Source organism: Phaethon aethereus (assembly GCF_964289735.1).
Source record: "Phaethon aethereus genome assembly, chromosome: 2".
NCBI lineage: Eukaryota > Metazoa > Chordata > Aves > Phaethontiformes > Phaethontidae > Phaethon > Phaethon aethereus.
Genome location: NC_138582.1, coordinates 141,478,104 through 141,497,067, shown reverse-complemented (window position 1 = coordinate 141,497,067; position 18,964 = coordinate 141,478,104). Strand labels below are relative to the sequence as shown.

Sequence of the window (18,964 nt, the reverse complement as noted above, 5' to 3'; positions counted from 1 at the left end):
CACCCACCTCACCACAACCCCCTTTCAGGTAGTTGTAGAGAGCGATAAGGTCTCCCCCTCAGACTCCTCTTCTCCAGACTAAACAAGCCCAGTTCCCTCAGCTGCTCCTCATAAGACTTGTGCTCCAGACCCCTCACCAGCTTCGTTGCCCTTCTCTGGACACGCTCCAGCACCTCAACATCCTTCTTGTAGTGAGGGGCCCAAAACTGAACACAGGATTTGAGGTGCGGCCTCACCAGTGCCGAGTACAGAGGCACGATCACTTCCCTACTCCTGCTGGCCACACTATTTCTAATACAGGCCAGGACGCTGTTGGCCTTCTTGGCCACCTGGGCACACTGCCGGCTCATGTTCAGCCGGCTGTCAACCAGCACCCCCAGGTCCCTTTCCGCCGGGCAGCTCTCCAGCCACTCCTCCCCAAGCCTGTAGCATTGCATGGGGTTGTTGTGACCGAAGTATCATATACATTTTCTATCATGATAGAGTTCTAAATTGAAAGTTAACAGAATACATTTGCCATTTTCAAAAATGCTATTCCTAATATCAAATTGGAAATCAATAAAGATAATTCCTTTCACTGATTCCACTGGCCTTGGAGGTCTTTAGTAGATCAGCAAGTTTTTACTGAGCCACACGGAACTACATAAGCATACAGTTAACTGAGCTGTGCTAATGTGTATAGGTAAAAACTATCAGGCAGATACTGATCTCAGAACACTCATATAGTCAAGTAATAAATATCAATAAGTGCTGGAAACTAAAGAGAACCAAAATCTTTGAATTTCTTGATAAATTGACTTAAAGTCAATCAGTGACATTATAATGCAACTCCTATTTTTAAAAAAGACCCAATTATTTTTCGTATATAAGGATTTTGTGTTGGATCACATTTAAAACAACACATTTCAGACAAATTGGTAAGCTTGTGTCCTGAGGTTATCTTAGGAATATAGTTCCTATTTTGTCTTATGCATGGTATAGAAAGGAGTGCTTTAAAATACCGAAAGAAATTCTCAAAAGTTTAAGTTTTATATTCCTTTAACCAGTGTTCTTAAGTTTATCAAGAAGAAGTATACCTAAAAGCATTGTTTAATTGACATTCAGTATATGATTCCTCGGGGCTTCACTTAAAGGAGTGAAAACTCACCAAGCAGCTTTCAGGTTTTCCATTTCTCTCACAAAGAGAAAGAGTCATTGAAAAAAAAATTATCACATTTTTTTCTTGCCCACCTTGGCAGCCACAGGAGATGGAAAGCAAGCCCTTGAGCCTGGCCAGGTATCCAACATCACTTCTTATCCTGCAGTTTTCTTCTTAGTTCCCCCTTCTAACAGTGGATAAGAGCAAAGACTATCTGCATGCAATTACCAAGTTTAGGGATTTCTTACAGTGACTTTGGTTTTATGTATCCTGGTTAAGGTATATAAGGCTAATGGAAAGATAATCAACTTCCTATTTCTGTTGGACCCTTCATAAATGATTCTCAGCTTCTCCCACAATTTTTTAGCTACTCCAGTTTATACCTAGTAGATGGTACAGATGCTACAAGAAATATTTTGAATCTTTTTCTTAGCCAGAAGACTTGGGGTTTTTTTATTTTTCTGCAATAGTAATGGTATTGCTCTATAATGTAACAATGCTCAGAAGGAAAAAAAAATCCTGTTAGTGCTTGAACATTTTGTGCTGAACTACATATAATAGTTTTCATGTTACTCACAGAAGGACTTGCTCAGGATAGGCAATAATGCAAGACAGGAGAAGCAAGTCTGTAAGAATTTTGGGGGTAGATATTCATGTAGTCCTTGATATGGGATGATGGCTGTATGGTCAGATATCTCTGGCTAACAAAATGTTTGCTCTCATTTGACCTTCCATTTTATTAGGTAAATTCTTTAAATTTAGTTTACAAACTATTCAGCTTTGGGTTCCTTCATTACTACCACCAGCAGCAGTTAATCCCACTTCATGAGACAGGGAGACAAGAATTTTAGCTACGTGCAAACCTTTGTCTTCAATTATGCGGTTAGGCTTCACTTTGAAAGTGAAAGTCACCTCTGTGACATCTTCACAGAGATGTCCGTGTTTTCTTCCATTTGCTTCAGTATTTTCAGAGGAACGGCCATTTTGACTGTTAATGGATTCATAAAGAAACTAAGCGAGCCATCCTTGCCTCAAACTTGATTATGCTCCACAGAGTCAGAAAAACCGGAATAGAGGACACATCTGGATGATTCTAAGCACACCTGAACTTACTTTGCATCAGAACGGACCTGCAGGACATGTGGGTCTTATGGAGATACATGTGTACAGGGCATAATGTATATGACACCCACCAGACAGGACTTAGCACTGGGCAGGGTGAGTGGTGAGCCTAGCCTTCATGCAGAAGGGCTCTGCACAGTCCCAGTTTCTTAAGTAGCATCCCTTTTTATTCCTTCGCTGGTCTAGAAACCTTGTTCAACAACTATGCTGTCTGCTGGATTTTGGTTGTCTGGTAATTCTGAAACTGCTTAAAATCGAGTACAAAACAATAAAATACTTACTGGTTTCTTCCCTTTTTTTTCCTTCCCTTCACCATGCTGGCCTGTATATAAGTTGATTGAATGTATCTATCTTCTCTACTCTTTTTATCCCCAGTGTGGCCACATTGCTGAGTTTAGGGTTGAGGTAATTTTACAAATGTTTATCAGTTCCACTGTTAAAAATAAATTGGACCAACTTGGTGTTTTCAGCCCTTGGAGTTCAAAAGCGAGAGTTATAACCAGCTATGCTGGGAACCAGAGATTCAGTGAACTCTAAGCTTTTCTTCAGGCAGAGGAAGCCACACTCGTGCTTGTCAAGGAGATTAACGAGAAATCTGATTGAGTCTGGAAGACTATTGCTGCAGTGGATTATAAGTTTGATCTTCTCTTTTTTTCAGGGATAAACAACCTTAAGGGCTAGGACACTGGCACAGAAAAGCAGATAATATCACTAGCTGTGAAGAAAAAGTGTGGCCATATGGTGGGCCCAATAAATGAAAGTAAATGAAAGTGAAGCAATCCATTCAATCAAAGTATGGTTATGTACTGTTGTATAAAAACATTACTTTTATTTTTGTATTTATAGATTAACATGTACCCTTTCTGCAACTCCTTTCTACCTTATTTGTTCAGACTGTGTATTCTTTGGGAAAGGCCAATCTAGTATTAGGAATATGCATTCGATCGTGGAGCTGTCATAGTGCAAATGTTTAAAATTGAGTCTTTGAATAATCAGATTAGAATAAACACAGGCATAAAAATGTATAGCTGCTGTTGGAGTGTGGAATTTCTAAAACTCATAGTACACTACATAATGAGGGAAATTCAGAAGAATCTATCAGTTGACAAAAGAGTTGTATCCTCTAACTCTCTGATCTCAAGGACCACAGAGTATTCAGAGAACACTTACCAAATTAAAAAAAAATATATAAAAAAAAGAAATTCTCACAACTGGTCATTTCCCTCTAGACTGCATGTGTTACTGTTTCTTAAACAGGCCATATTCCTGAATATAAAAACAAAAACCAACTGACAAACCTAAAAAACACAGATAATGATAAGAAAGATTTCAAAACTCTCCTTTGTAATATTTTATCATATTCAACAGCTGTCACAAGACAAATCATCATATATATATTCTATAGATAATTATTAGGAAAAATAGGGCTACCTACTAGCTTTAGAATAACATCCAAAAAGTAAATCAGAGTAACACCCAAAAGCATTAATTTCAGTGATAGCACATCTGCACTAAATGTAGCTTTCTTACTTCTCGGTGAATGCTTTCCGAGTAAGATCAAGAAAAGGATTCTGATGGTTTTAACTCTATCCTAAAGCAAGATGATCACTGAATCAGATAAACTATTAATCTGTTTAAAGCTTGTTGCTCTTATTTTGCCAAGGCTGAGATACTTAGCAGCAAAAAGCAGCCAAGGACACTTCCTGCCAAGAACCAGACATCTCATGCATGTTTCATAAATATGCTTCTCTCCACATAGGAGAAACACAAGGATTAAGCAAACACTAGTTCAGTTTGCAAAAGCTTCCACTAACGATTTTTAAATAACTCCAAAAGAAATCTTGGCTCTAGTTAAATCAACAGTAAATTCTCAGTATGTCAAAGATTTTACATCTAATTTTTAGCCACAATGCAAACCCTTTTCAGTTTTAAATGAGAGTAACCATAAATCATACAAATGCACTGCATACGATGATGCCTATTTTTATTGCACTTTAACGTTAAACTTCTAAATACCCAAATAGATGCCTTTTTAGTATTAAGTAAAATCTCCTTAAAATTTGGATAGATATATTAAACCAAGCTTATGCCTTCATTAAGAGTTTATAGTAAATATTAACCAAAGGAAGCCAGGATTTCATAATAAAACTCTGCCATTTCTAACATAACATCATCGCACAGCAAGATTTTGTGCGAAAGGGATCTGTTTTCAAGGAAGCGCCTTTTAAAGCAAGACAAAAGACATTTCAACAAAATAGCAATGCTGTATCTAAAAGGGTGTTGACAGAGTCCTCCTTTACTTAGGAAATCATAACCTTTATGCAAGAACAGAGAAATAAATACAAACACCAGCGAGGTTTGCTTGTCAAGCATGCTGGGATACCAACAGGGAATATTAAAACACGCTAAGGAGTAGGTTTATTGCCTCATGTACGTTATAAGCGTAATCACTACCGTAGCACCTCGCACACCTGAGAACCCAGTGGAAAGAAGATAAAGAGAATTTTTCCTTCCCAGGCAGTAAAACGCTGAGAGAGCTGCTCACATACAGCCACTGGGTGACCGCAGCAGCCGCCGCTGCCCTAATGACGCACAGATGTAAGAGCGGCTGGAAGGGCTTGGCGGGCTGGCGCGGCACGCCGTGCGGCGGCCCGCTTCCAGCCCCGGCGGCACACAGCTCAGCCCTAGAAATCCTGCCTGCTGCTTGCCCAGCGCGACCGCCTCTCGCTTTTAAGAACTGATGTCCCCGTACAGGTTCAGCTGCAGAAGGACACACCGTGCTCCTGAAGGAGAGAAGAGCATATGCCATTTAAATGCCACGGGAGATGCGCGCTCTGTAGAGGCTGCACGCTTGTCACCATGTTAACGTGCAACATATCACCTGAAGTGCAAATATTTCATGTGGGTATACTATATCTATATATCAAATATGTGTACATATATGTAAATACTGTAGCGGAAAGTACAAAAATCGCTTCTTATTTGTAATGTACATTCTTCATCCTGTTTGTACGTTTTAGTGCGCAAACACAAAAAAAAGAAACCCCATGGTTGGTTTTTTCTATTAAAAAAACATAGAGACGGTCTAAATCCCTGCCTTGCCCTTTAAAATCGTTACGTGTGTCCTAGTCTGCATAAATTCACAAGGCAGAGGGCAGTGCCGCAGCAATAATTCAGATGGCTCTTAACAAGCTGGCCTGGAGACCAGCAACCGTGTCCTTATGGTAGCGTTAGGTAGCTCTGCTAGCCTGGGCAGATGCCGTACGCCACGCTCGTGTGGCTAGACGGCTACTAGGGTGAAAAAAAACAGGCTTGTTTGCCCAAAGTCTTACTGCTGCGGAGTATAGCGTGCTGTTGAATAGGTTTCCTTAAGGCTTAGGGCATACTTGAAAGCAAATCGTATGGTCCTTTAACTGATGGCGTTAGCCAGAACATGCAAGCACACCTCTCACCAGAAATCAGAAGTTAATTTTTCTTCTCTGTTGGAAGTTGCATGTGCTAATTAGTCCTAAGAAAATTAATATAGTCAAGATTGATTTAAAAAAGCCAAGTTTATTTGGCTTAGGAAGCAGTTAAAATCCAAAATGGTATGCGTTCTACAGAATTTATGTCGCTGAGTCAAAAAATTATGCAAAACCTGACCTTGCTAAAGTTAAATGCATCTGTACACATACACAAAATTGTAAGCATACAAAGCAGCTCTAAAAGTCATCTCTGACACCTTGGATTGGTAATGCAGCTTTTTTGAACCATCTCTACCCAACTGAAAATCCTATCCTAAAGGGAAATGTTGGTCTCATTCAAAGCAATCGCAAAACTCCATTTGAGTACAGTGACTTGAAAATATCAGCCTGGATGCTCTTTCCTTTCTTCCTCCCTGACCCTAATATAGTCAATAGGCTCTTAATATAAAGCCTGCTGTAGCTGGTGGGGAACTCTCTTTCATTTCAACAGGTTTTCTATCAGTCCTTGTACAATATTACACAAAGCTGGTTAGAAGCAAGTAACGTTGTATACCTCAGTTCTGAATGCATAAAGATCTCTACTCGGTACGGACAGTTTTCCAGCAGAAAACAAAACAATGCAGCACTTTAAATCAAACAAATATTTTATTACATTCTTTGTGTATGTGGCACTAACTTTTTTTTTGTTTTAAGATACCAAATCACGTATTCATACAATCCTCAAACAGCTAATAATCTTCTAGCTATTTATTGTCCAGTGAATTCCCTTTTTCAGATATCGTTGTGGCCAGGATGTGATATCCCTTCTTTTTCAGAGAGGTCAGGCTTCCACCAATGATTCTCAGTTTGTTGGTAGATACTTTTCGATCAAGGCAGTTTTCTATTGCAAATTCTACAAAGTTTTACTTGGATAGCTTAACTTTCCTGCTTACTCAGAAAGCTGGTGTCACAGCTGTAACGAGATGTTGGTGGGAAAAGGTGCAATGTCTTTTTAACACAAAAGTAGCCAGTGGTTCTAGCATGTCAGGAAACAGCATAGCTTAACAGAAGGAAAGCTCCTGACAAGCAGAAGATATATGAGGGAAGAGGATTTCTCAGGCTAGTAAGCAGAAAGCCTGGCCATCTAGCTGAGGAAAGGATGAGAGAACAAAGACTGAAGACAAGAAAAATTGAGACCTTAGGCAACATATCTATACACATTTATATACTGCTGTCACTGAGCTTTTTTCATTTTCAATAAATGCAACATACAAACAAACAAAAAATCCATCCAATTTTCTATGTCAAAATTCATGTACAAAAACATTTCCCTGTGACAATAATTTGTAATGGAGGAATTCGTTACGCTTCCACGGCACATTTTACATCCCCTGCTTCCCTATGCCTGAGCGAGCAGGCCACTTGTTTCTGTCTCTCCATTCCCCTTGCTTTGGATGTAACAAATCTCTCTTTCTGGGGTCTCAGAAAACTCATTCTTCTTTCCCACAAAACCTCTCTGTAATGACTGAGAAACACAGCAAAACACATCCGAGTAGAATTTCAGATACACTACTGGACTGTTTATTTTGCGCTTGATGTGCGTGCAGGTAGGTAATGGAATATTAAGCTTCGTCCGGAAGAGCTCCACTGTTTCTGAAGCGTACTGTTTAAGCTCCATGAGCCGGCCAGTGTAGCTACGTGACTCATTTGACAGCTGGGGCAAGCACAGAGGCTTCAGGATTAGGAGGTTTATAGCTGTGTACAGTATAAATCATATCTACCTGCCTGACCACTGCATGCTGTGCTGCATGGTGGAAATATTTCTGTGGCAAGATACTCTAAATTTGAGGATCCCATTTTAATTTTGTCCATTGTCCTCTATTCATCATCGGCTCAAGCTCAGGTTATTAAATTGTAGAATTTGTAAAAACTCAACTAATCTTTACTCCAGCTGTGAAAAGCCCAACTGTGAAAGTTTTGATTTGGTATGGGAAACAAGTAAGGTTTGAGTCATCAATTTTATCCTCACCATGTAAATACTGTGTGGCAGTCTAGATCACCTTTAAACACACAACTCTTGTAGGCTGGGGCATCAGTCAACTCCTGACCTTATTCCCTTCTGCCAGGGATTGATAAAAGCAAACAATTGCCAGGATGCTGCATAAAGTGCAGGTTGGGTGGTGGTTCTTCACTACCTGTCCATCCATCCATGCAAAAGGGCTCTTTCATATTTAGATGTTGTGCCACCAGCATAAAACAGCTCTTGGAAATTTTGTCTTTCCTTATTTTAGGGAGAGATATATTCAACTGCTTATTTTGTTACATTGCATTACAGAAAAAGGAACAGAGTCCATAAAGTCCCTTCTCCAAGGCTGAGTAACAATTTGCCAAACAACTCTTTCCAGTGATGCAGGCGTTTAATTTTCATACATAAAAATAAAATTAGATTTAAGATGGAAGATCTGCTGAAACCCTTTTCCTGTTTGAAGGTGTAGACAAGTTTTGTTCAGGTACATTAATGTAGGGTGAGATATAAAATACTATGATCTGAAACTAATATAAACAGTTACTGACACTGAAAACTTTAAAAGAAAGCATAACAAATTAAGATACATAGAGTTCAGACATGATTCATATATACCTTTTACATTATTTGAATGTTTTAGAAATAAGTTAATCTTTAAAGAATGCCATTATGAGGCTATGTAGAAAGAAATAATGCTATTTTCAAAATTAATCATAAACCTGTTTTTATTTTTATTTCACACTATTGCACTAATACAATCTTGTAATTAGTAGTCTAAATTCAGAACAGGGTGCACCAGACCTTCTTCTGCAGTTATTCTGCTACTGCTTTTTTATTTTGAGTAATAATGTAAACCCATTGGAATATCATGCTTTTGTTTTTACTCTCAACCTAATTCTCACTGCATCCTAATCGTCCAAGCAGTCATGGTATGTGTAACGAACAACTTCTGCATTTGTCAAATACATGTAGAAATGGTGGACATAAACAGAAAAAGCTCCTGCACTAATATCAAGAACCTGCTGTAATTGATATAAAACTGATGCAGCTCCATCTGCCTATTCCATCACATGTATATTACTGCTTTTTTTCTGGAATAATTCCAGAACTTACCTGGGCTTTTATAAAGCAGGAGGGAGATATACGAGTTGCAGAAAACTGCTTCAGTGACCCCTGTCATTTTAAGTACATTGTCTCTATAGGAGGGATGAATTTTCCTCCCCTAAGCTTCCAGAATGCTAGGAAGTTAAATCTGGTTGACACATCATGAAGATAAGAACAACATCTGAAGCAAATTATCCCCTTAACACTCTATCAAAATCCCAGAGACTATCATGAGATGTAAGTGGTACTAGAGTAGGAAATTTGAAATTGGGATGAAATTCCATTTTGTTCTTGTTGATAATGAATTCTGCTATTTTCCTACTCTCAATGTAGCTAAAAAAGGACAAAAAAGAAAAAAATGTCATCAGTACTGAGGAAATCATATTAGATTCAACCCTATTTTTAAACAGCTAGGACCAAAATCTCCATTCAGACACACTGGTGCCACCCCATTAAATTCCAGCAGTGGCACCACTGGTAGAGAAAGAATGCCACTCAGATTTTTCACCATTAAGTAATCTCTTTCATTACCTTCTCAGCAGTTTGTTTCATTTGCCTGCAGTAAGGAAACTAAAATTAGAAAGCATTTAATGTTCATAGTTAGTTTGCTTCCAATGTAAAAAAAACAAGTCTATAAATTTGTCTGTTGGGTTCTGCCTTGTGCAGTTCTAGTAAAAAAGTTGTCTTTACATTATAGTGATGAACTGTAAATGACATAGTGCATTATTTTGTCCAAAGTAATTCAAATTAATGACCCTAGAAATACTATTTGAGGTGTCTAAGTTATAAAGCATTGCCAACAGTCATGAATATTACCAGTAGAATTTCTATTTTCCTTTGTAATGTATGCATTGCTATGTGTTAATAAACTATTTTATGACCATCTTCAGAACTTGCTGTCTCTTGCAGGAGTCCCACATGTCAGTCTTGTATCAGTTCTAGTAGCAAATGAATGTCAGGTAAATGCTGATAGCAAACTATCAAAAGAGCGAATGCATCGTTCTTGCCTTCACTTGCATACTTAAGTTCCCATTTCACATTACCTAAAGTAGTACTGATTCTGACTGAAAAGAAAATTGAAAAAAAAATTGAGCAAGTCAAAGTGTGGTGATCTCATAGGCTCTTCAGCTGGTAACTGTGAGAATAACATTAGCTTAGAAAGTCTAAAAATTACTTTTTAGTTTCATTTACATGAAACTAAAAAAGGAGAAAAAGAAAAAAAATGTAGAATACTTTTCTGGTTTAGATAGATGTTACTCTGGATGCTAAAAATAGATTTGCTTCTCAAGAATGGAAGGGGTGGGTACTCTCTTGCATTGTACTGGCTCATGTAATTCTTACTAAGAAAGTGTTAAGCCTTACCAACCATAGACAACAATATTTTGAAATTATTAAAAAAGACCCCAAGGTTCATCCAAGCCGGATTGCACCAGCATTAACGCATATTTGGGAAACATGTCATCATAGTGGTATCCAGAGACACTCTGAAGAAGCTTAGAGATCAGAGGAGGAGATGAAACAATTTGAGCTTCATAGGAACTTCACATGACTAAATACTGATGCAAAGACCACTTCTAAGTAAAAGTGGATGGATCATGAAAGCATGAAATCAAACAACTTCTGGATTTCAAGAGAGGACTGAAGAGTAAGCTTTTCTATGAAGTAATATATAAAAACTACTGTGGCAATGATGCAATTGAACACCTATTTTTTGGAGTTCTCGTAGACCTGCTGTGTTTAACACTGTCCTGGAGAAAGGATTTTCTAATTCATGCAGGTGCTTTCATAGTAAGGCTGGCCAATGAGTAGAAAGAATAACTTTTTGTGCACTTGCACAGATCTAATTTTTTTTAATAACTCATTTTCTGTTCCAAATACCTTTTTAAAATTCCTGTAATAACTTTTCAGCCTTTCTTTCTGACAAAGTATTACAGTCCAATCAGCATTAAAAATACATTTGCTTAGTTTTAAAGGTCATTCAATAGTCACACGCCAAAGTATCTTTAAAGGTAAAGCAGAGCTTGAAAACAGATCTGAAGTGTATTTCCTCAGATGACATTTGGCTAGAAATCCTATGCAAAATTTAAATTATTCTTTTACTGTCAGGCGTACACTTCTAATTTCTTAGAGGCTGTTAGATATTTTATACTCATGAGAAACCTTACTGCAGGCAAATAACATAAATCCTACTTGCTGGCTATACTAAAACCACAACCAAAGGAAATACATTACAACGTGCTGCATGGAGGATATGTTCATGTGCAAAAACTATGGAAACCTGTCATTATTTCTATCCTAGGTAGGCAGAATTAATTTCAGATTTGATCACCCTGCTGGATATCAGGATCACTGAATATGAGTAATAAGGCTGAACATGAGCCGGCAGTGTGCCCAGGTGGCCAAGAAAGCCCACAGCATCCTGGCCTGTATCAGAACTAGTGTGGCCAGCAGGAGCAGGGAAGTGATCGTGCCCCTGTACTCGGCACTGGTGAGGCCGCACCTTGAATCCTGTGTTCAGTTTTGGGCCCCTCACTACAAGAAGGATGTTGAGGTGTTCGAGCATGTCCAGAGAAGGGCAATGAAGCTGGTGAGGGGTCTGGAGCACAAGTCTTATGAGGAGTGGCTGAGGGAACTGGGGCTGTTCAGTCTGGAGAAGAGGAGGCTGAGGGGAGACCTTATCGCTCTCTACAACTACCTGAAAGGGGGTTGTGGTGAGGTTGAGACTGGTCTCTTCTCCCAAGTAACCAGCGATAGAAAGAGAGTAAATGGCCTCAAGTTGTGCCAGAGGAGGTTTAGATCGGATATTAGGAAAAATTTCTTTACTGAGAAGAGAGTGGTCAGGCATTGGAACAGGCAGCCCAGGGAGGTGGTGGAGTCACCATCACTAGAAGTATTCAAAAAACGTGTAGACATGCTACTTCAGGACATGGTTTAGTGGGCATGGTGGTGTTGGGTTTGTGGTTGGACTTGATGATCTCAGAGGTCTTTTCCAACCTTAATAATTCTGTGATTAGGAGGTACAGAATAACTGCGTTAACAGAAATCTGACAGCAGCAGGCACAATGCTGTATTGTGAGAATAACAGACAAATCTGCTGTGGCTCGTTAACATGACGTGCAGGCCAGGCCTACGTTATCATTCCAAAAAAAATCTTCCATAAAGTGGAACACAGCAGCTGTATCCATCTTAGTTGAAATGTAAGGCAACAGAGTATCAGTCTCTTTCAGATACCACATCACATCTGCTCAAGCAAAATTACATGCCAGTGTTAATGAGGGACCTCAGTTTTCCCATTAATGATGGGATTTAGTTGTTTCATAAAAGTTAACAGCCAAAGATGAACATTAGAAGCTAGAATCCTAAAAATCCAAACTGCAATCGTTTCTTCATGCTGTCTTCAGGTAATACCATCTTTGCCTTCATGAAGAAGAAAAAGGTAGAAGATGGCTTTAAAGAAGCAGCTTTAAAGGTAGAAGCTTTAGAGACAATGGTTGAATATTTTAATACAAATATTGCCAAACTGTGAAAATGGTTCTCTTTCCGAAACATTACACTACAAAAATGCAAAGAAATGTACTGGATACTGATAGACCACTATCAAGCAGTTATAAACTAGGGCCAAGCATGTGCCTTGCTTTTACCTGGAATAAATGGTTCCTCTGTCCTCTAAGGAAAACTCACAGTGGAAAAAGGCAAGCAGGCGTTTAAGGCCTTGCAGGACTGGAATTTTATTTTAAGAATAAAAACAATATATGAAAAAAGGAACCAGGAACTAACAAAGTGCATTTGTATGTTAAAAAAAAAAACCCAAACAAAATCAAACTGCTGAGGAAATAATAGTAACAGATCACCCAGCTGAATTACTGGGACAGATCTATCAACCCATATGTCAATTATAAAATAGCAAAACCTGTGGAACTTTTCTTGTAGGGATGTGAAGAACACGCATCGTTACACTACCAATGAAGCTGGTAAACTTCCATGCTTCTACGTCCCCGTTCTGGTCTTCCAAAGCTGAAGATTTAGGAAAGTGCTTAATTTCTGCCCAAAGAACAATTTAAGACAGACTTACAATAGGTAGTGCGGCCTTAAGTGTCTATAGGTGTGAGGGTTCAGCAATAAGAAAAGCATCTGCAGTGAGAAATTAGTTCCATGGAGCCAAAAAATAGCATAGTACGTTCATATGAAAATACTGTGTTACTCGTTGAGGAGGTAAGCCACAGAAAACATACAGCAGTCTTCATTTGAATCAGTTTCTTTTTGGAAAGTATGTAACATTTTTCAATTACTGAATTTTTTAAGCGTTAAAAAGATTGAGGAAGAAACAAACTTCTTACGATGTTCATTAGTTTTGAGTTTAGCAGGTGATGGTGACTATTATTAGATGACAGTTTTGTGTATTTTCAGAGGCAAATATGCTGCTATGATGAAAGAGGAAAGCATTGAATGAATAGCCTTTTTGTTTTCTAGTCAATCAATATTTAAAGCTTTAAATAGCTTATGTACTTGTTAAATATAACTTCAAATATATCAAGGGCACACTATTTATTTTAAGTGCCTTTATTAAGAAATACATGAGTCTATACTCTCTTGAGCTGTGACCAAAGGGAACACCCTTGTCTCACCTTACTAAAAACCAAGTTTACTTCCCGCACACTGGTCTTCCTTAACGTCCAGAGAAACCATCTGCATCTGCAAACCATGGTAATACCAGTGAAATCCAAAAGGACTACCAATCAGAAAGTTACAGGAATGCATCACATTTTTAAACGTGACATACTTTTCAAACTGAATAATGGAAAGTGTTGCAACAGAATACTCTACTTGCTAAAAATAGTTGGATTCAGATAGCAACCCCAGTCCCCAAGGACACTTATAGACTTTGCCCACCACTGTAAGCATCATCTCCGTCACGACACTCATTTTCTTCTTCAGACTCCATGAGAGCCTCTCAAAAAAGCAAGTGAAAACTGCAAGTAAACCCACCATTTTGGTATATAATGAAAAAGAAGATAATCTGAACTGCTACCAAATAAACCACATCCAATTGACCTCTTTTTCCGTATAAAATATGAAGTCTTCACAAACATTTGTTATTTTGCAGTCAATTACCACAGAATAGTTTTTCTTCACCACTAAAAGTTCTTTCTGCTCAGTGTCTTTGAATCTATCCTTATTATTTATAACAGCAGCTATGGTTATGTACATTCTCAGAGTCCACTTAGTAGACTGAAATATATCAAAACAGGAACAGCTGTACTCTGTCAGAGAGCCTAGAATTATACCCCTTACCCAGGGAAATACCAGATGTTCACAGAAAAGCATCAAGAACCTACCGTAAATTACAGACTTGCAAAGATATTTTCTGTCTTCCCATAGCAAGACTCAGTCAAGTACTGATGTATGAGAATTTGCCCTTGTTGAAAGATATTTTTATTCTTACATGAAAATCTAATCGCTTCTCAAATGCTGTAACCCTGTGTGCTTCCCTTCTTTAAAAGCGTGATCCACAGGAAATCTTGAGTATGTTCCTAGAATTTTATTTTTTAAATTGTCTTCTTGTTTATTAACAAACTGCTGATGACTTAAAAAAAGAGGAAGGGAAGGGAGGGAAACCTTTTGCACAGAGCTTGGCTTTTTTTTTTCCCTCCAGCAACATGGCAACATCTGTTGCCTCCCTGATGGACAACAATTCGTTAGCATTGACTTAACTGCTACCACAACTTCTTAAAGTGGCGAGTAGAAAAATTCGTATGCAATTAAAAAAAATAAATATACACATATAAATATGTGCTTTCAAGTTCTTGCAGTTTGATACACTGCATGAACATGCAATTATTTCTCTAAATTCAACAGGCTGAGTATAAAGCCTATCAAGACAACTTTGCTTTCTTTTTGAAGAAACATGAATTGGCTTTTGCTTCCTATTTGACTGATCACACAACAAACCATTAATAGGAGGATATTCACATTTCACAAAATTAAGGACTAGACACTTCAAGTTTCAGACATTTATTAAGCCTCATCAAAATACTTTCAAACACATGACCAAGTGCAGCATGAGGCAAGTTTGATTATTTCCTGGATAATTAAGCATGACAATTGTGCGGACGGCTTCCGGAAGACCTTTCTGTGCAGCTTACAGAGATGAGTTTGTTGTTCAGAAGTCAGGACGGTCCTTTTTCAGCCTACTGTAGTCTACATTAACCGAATAGAACTATGAAAGAGAGGGGAGAAAAATTAGTAAGAAGCTCGACCACCCTTTTCCATGATATTTACTAAAAAACATGCATCATTTGAACTCCCATCAGGCAACTGAAATCATAGTTTGAGTCTGTACACTGCAGAACAAATATATTCTAAAAAATCCAAACTTTGAAGAGCAGTAACTTTTCAATACTACCTTCATTCTGCATATAGTACTAGAAGCTCTTAATATAAAATGAGGCAGTGCTAATGCCTACAACTACAGAAAAACCACAGTACCTCTTCTTTAATCCCCAGAATCAAAAGACCATTCACAGGAATTTCTTACAGTACTGCTGAGTTTACCCTTTTTGCCCAAAAACTATGTGCTCTTGTACACCTAAGGCAACACCTAGCTTGCCAAGTGGCACAAAGCATGGTGTATATGAACAGATATTGTCACAGGGGAACATTTAGAGCAGTGCTGTGAAAACCAAGTTTGGTTTAAGTAGCTGCATCTAGAACTGTAAGGCACGACACGCAGCAGATCCCTTCACACTCTCAGTTTATATTAATAAAGTTGGATCCCATTACAAGCAATTCGAAACAGCCCAAATTGTCACTAAGGACAATGAATTTACAGACTAAAAGCATATTTTAGCATCCCAGCCTGACTTGATACAAAGTATGTAATGCTATGTTTTTTCCTTAAAGAAAAAAAAAAAAGATTTATCTATTAGCTTGATTATTTTTAGTTATACCCAAATTTTTTTTTTTTTTTTTAACCTCAGAGAAAATAAAACAGCCTACAGCACATTCAAATTACAGCTGTCTGTGCAACTCCTACAGTAATGATCAGGTCTTCAATTCTTTTCTTTGGGAAGACTGAGGGAGTTGATATGACAAAAAGAAGTTTACAAAAGAAAAACAATTTCATCAAAAGCTAAAACTTGTTGTATCAGAACTTTTTACTACACAGTCATCCCCAATTTAGATTATCTGCCTTTCCATTTCCCACAGTGCAGATTTGGAAAAAAAAAAAATCCCCAATGATACACACACCCAAATATGGTAAACCCTGAGGTTGTGTTTGCATGCTAAGACAGAAGGGGAATGCTACACAAGGCATGCACTCTTCAAAAGAATTTGTGCTGCGCACTATGTTAAATTTGTCTCTTTTAGATATTTATGAAACAGCAACTTTCCAGAAGCAACAATGAAAACCAAGTATTATGTTCTTCCTGGATCTTTAAGGGAACTGCAACGTATTTTATTTGGAGTGTGGAGGTTTTTTGCTTATTTCAATGACTGGAATAGTAACATATAGTACTGAACAGACAATAGTTTTGAAAACACAGCAGGTTTTCTTTTTAGCAGCTTGAGGATAATCTTAAAATACTCTGAACAGTAATCTACTTAAATACCACTTTAGTAAAACATGATAAAAACATGATTTCTATGAACTACCAAATCTTTTATGTATATTTGTATGTTTCCTCATTAGTTCCATGAAATAACTTGAATATTACGTAAAGAATATTTCTACTGCATCCAGTTACTTACAATTTTGTTTTCAAACAGTCAACTGTAGAACAGAATTAGTGTTTATGTTAAACACTGACATTTTCCTGCTTTGCACCTCATAAGTAAAGTCCAACAGTTTAGAGCTCAGAAACCTTCTGTTCAGAACTTGTGAGGTTTTGTCCTTCTCCCAGTAGTTTATTTCTGAGTATTATGAGGTAGTATATTCTTCCTCTCACATATAATTCCTTTTTCTTACAGTGCAATATATAGACTGCTTCCATATAGACTCCTTTCACCCCATTATCAACCAACTCTAGGAAAGTTTTACATCCCAAACTCAGCACTCTCTGCTGCGAGTTCTAGAGACAAACATGTTGCAAAGCAGAGGACATACATCAGCCATTCAGCTCCTCTCCAATACACTCAAATATTCTAAAGAACTAGGCTACAACTTTGGTATTATGTTTCCTAAAAATCTGTATTTTTCATTTTACCTTGTACTGGTCACTGGGAGCCAGTTTGTTCCAAGGTTCTGGATTATTTTTCTTATCCCAACTATTGAGAGAAATGCAAGATATGAGAACATATTAAGAGAATCACACTACCTTCAAAATAAATAAAATTCATATGTGTACTGTTGTTATTAGGCCATGGAGAGTCACCCATCCAAATAAGTTTCCACAGAAAAAAACACAGTCCTTTGTCAGCAGTCTCTAAATATCATATGGTAAACAAACAAATCTCCAGATCAAGGAAATCTCCACCCACTTAGTGCCAGTGATAACAGAGCAGACCAAGGTAGCAAAGTTTACTTCAATATATGCAGCAGGAGGACTGGGCACTGTGAATTATTTTATACATACCAGACATCAGGGTTGAACACTGCCAAACGCATGAGATACAGGGCTGCGCCAACACCTCCGGATCCAATGATCACAAACAGAGGGATCAACTAGAACAAAAAAAAAGTTAAATGTCATACCACAATATAACAAAATAATACTACTGAATAGCATTTCTGACTACAGCAATGGCAAACTAGAGAACAAGCTCAGACACTTTGAGCCGTAATGCATAGCCCTCTAAAACACTGTCATAAGCTCCCTGCGTGCAGGACATCCCTGGGGTCAGAGAGGAACTCGGCACTAAGAAGAAACAGACATGAAAAAAAGTTACAGGCAAAACCACTAAACGTCCCATAACAACACGTTTCTGAGAAACAAACATCAGTCCCTCCACTGCCCAAAACACCTCCTACCACCTGTATCCCTAGCCGTGAAAGTATGAATATGGGAGTTGGCGGGGGGGGGGGGAATGTAGGAAAAGAGATGAGCAAGAAGAATGGAAAAGCCACCTTGAGCCTTGCTGCTGCTGCTACTGCAGCATGAGAAAGGCCCACACGCACCGGAGGAAAAAGGGGACCTGACCCTGTCTCGTCGATTAGCCCCGGCCCACCCGAGAAGCCAGGCAAACAGAGAGAAAGGAGACGAAAGAGCGAGGAGGGGGCGGCCGCTAGCAGAGGATGGCGCCGGCAGGGGATGGCGCCCGCCGGGACCGAGGCGCCGCTGCCGCCGGGTACTCACGCTGGGGTGCTTCTTGGCGTGGCTGACCATAACGCGAAACATGGCGGCAGCAGGCGAAGGTCTCACTCTCTACCAGGCTCCGGAGCCCGTCCTCTCCCTTGAGCCGCCGAGGCCCAATGTCACCCGAGGCCCCCGGCGCGGCAGGTGCCCGCCGTCGCAGCCCGGATGTAGCAGCTCTGGCGTTTGCCTGCTCGCCCTCCGCCGCGGCCCCTCCGGCCGGCGCCGCACCACGCCGCCCCGCGCCGCCCCCGCCGACAGCCCGGGCCTCACGCCTCCCGCGTTAGCGCAGCCGTCGGTCGGCCGGGCTGGCAGAGCCGCTCGGGGAGCAGGCAGCGGCCGGGGCACCCCGCGCTCGCTCCGCAGCGGGGAAGCCGAGCACGCGCCAACACCGCTTCGCACCGCCCCGCTCGCCGCCCAGAGCCGTGTGGGCAGCGCCTGCGCCGGGGCCCGCGGGTAGGCGGCGGGCAGCGCGCGAGGGCGCGTGGCGTTTGCAAGGGCCGGGCGCCTCCAACGTCCGGCTCGCCTCCCCTCCCCTCCCCGGCGCTTTCCCCTCACACCCCCTTCGAGCCTCTGCCACGCAGACGGGGGCCAGAAGCCGCCGCCGCCGCCTTCCCGGTGAGGGCCTGCCCTCTCCTCCGTGGTAACGGGGCTGCTTTGAAGGTGTGCGGTGGCGTGTGAGTGCGCGAACGTAGACCCGCCTTCGCCTCTGCGAGGCAGACCTCCTTGAGGGGGTCTGTCTTTACCATTACCCGGGTTAAAAGTTGAGGGTGGTTCAAAGGTGAGACGAGAGAGTTAGGATTTCATTATCTTGAAAAAGATAATGGAGTGAAATTCATCA

The 18,964-nt window shown here is 39.9% G+C and overlaps 1 protein-coding gene across 1 annotated transcript; it reads right to left on the bottom strand.

Moving 5' to 3' along the window:
- Positions 1-14,884: 14,884 nt before the first annotated feature.
- On the bottom strand, positions 14,885-18,670 carry NDUFA4 (NDUFA4 mitochondrial complex associated). The gene is made up of 4 exons (XM_081996917.1): positions 18,127-18,670; positions 17,407-17,495; positions 17,038-17,098; positions 14,885-15,050 (listed from the first exon to the last, which is right to left on the bottom strand). The coding sequence occupies exons 1-4, from the start codon at positions 18,166-18,168 to the stop codon at positions 14,994-14,996; spliced, it is 249 nt and encodes an 82-aa protein (XP_081853043.1). The 5' UTR covers positions 18,169-18,670; the 3' UTR covers positions 14,885-14,993.
- Between the last annotated feature and the right edge of the window lie 294 nt (positions 18,671-18,964).

What these genes read in the sequence shown, in the direction of transcription:
- NDUFA4 (XM_081996917.1), bottom strand. Translation starts at nt 18,168, where the DNA reads ATGTTTCGCGTTATGGTCAGCCACGCCAAGAAGCACCCCAGC. An exon ending in ACGCCAAGAAGCACCCCAGC is followed by an intron (nt 17,496 to 18,126) that starts GTGAGTACCCGG and finishes TTTTTGTTCTAG; the next exon opens with TTGATCCCTCTGTTTGTGAT. An exon ending in CTCCCAGTGACCAGTACAAG is followed by an intron (nt 15,051 to 17,037) that starts GTAAAATGAAAA and finishes TCTCTTTCATAG; the next exon opens with TTCTATTCGGTTAATGTAGA.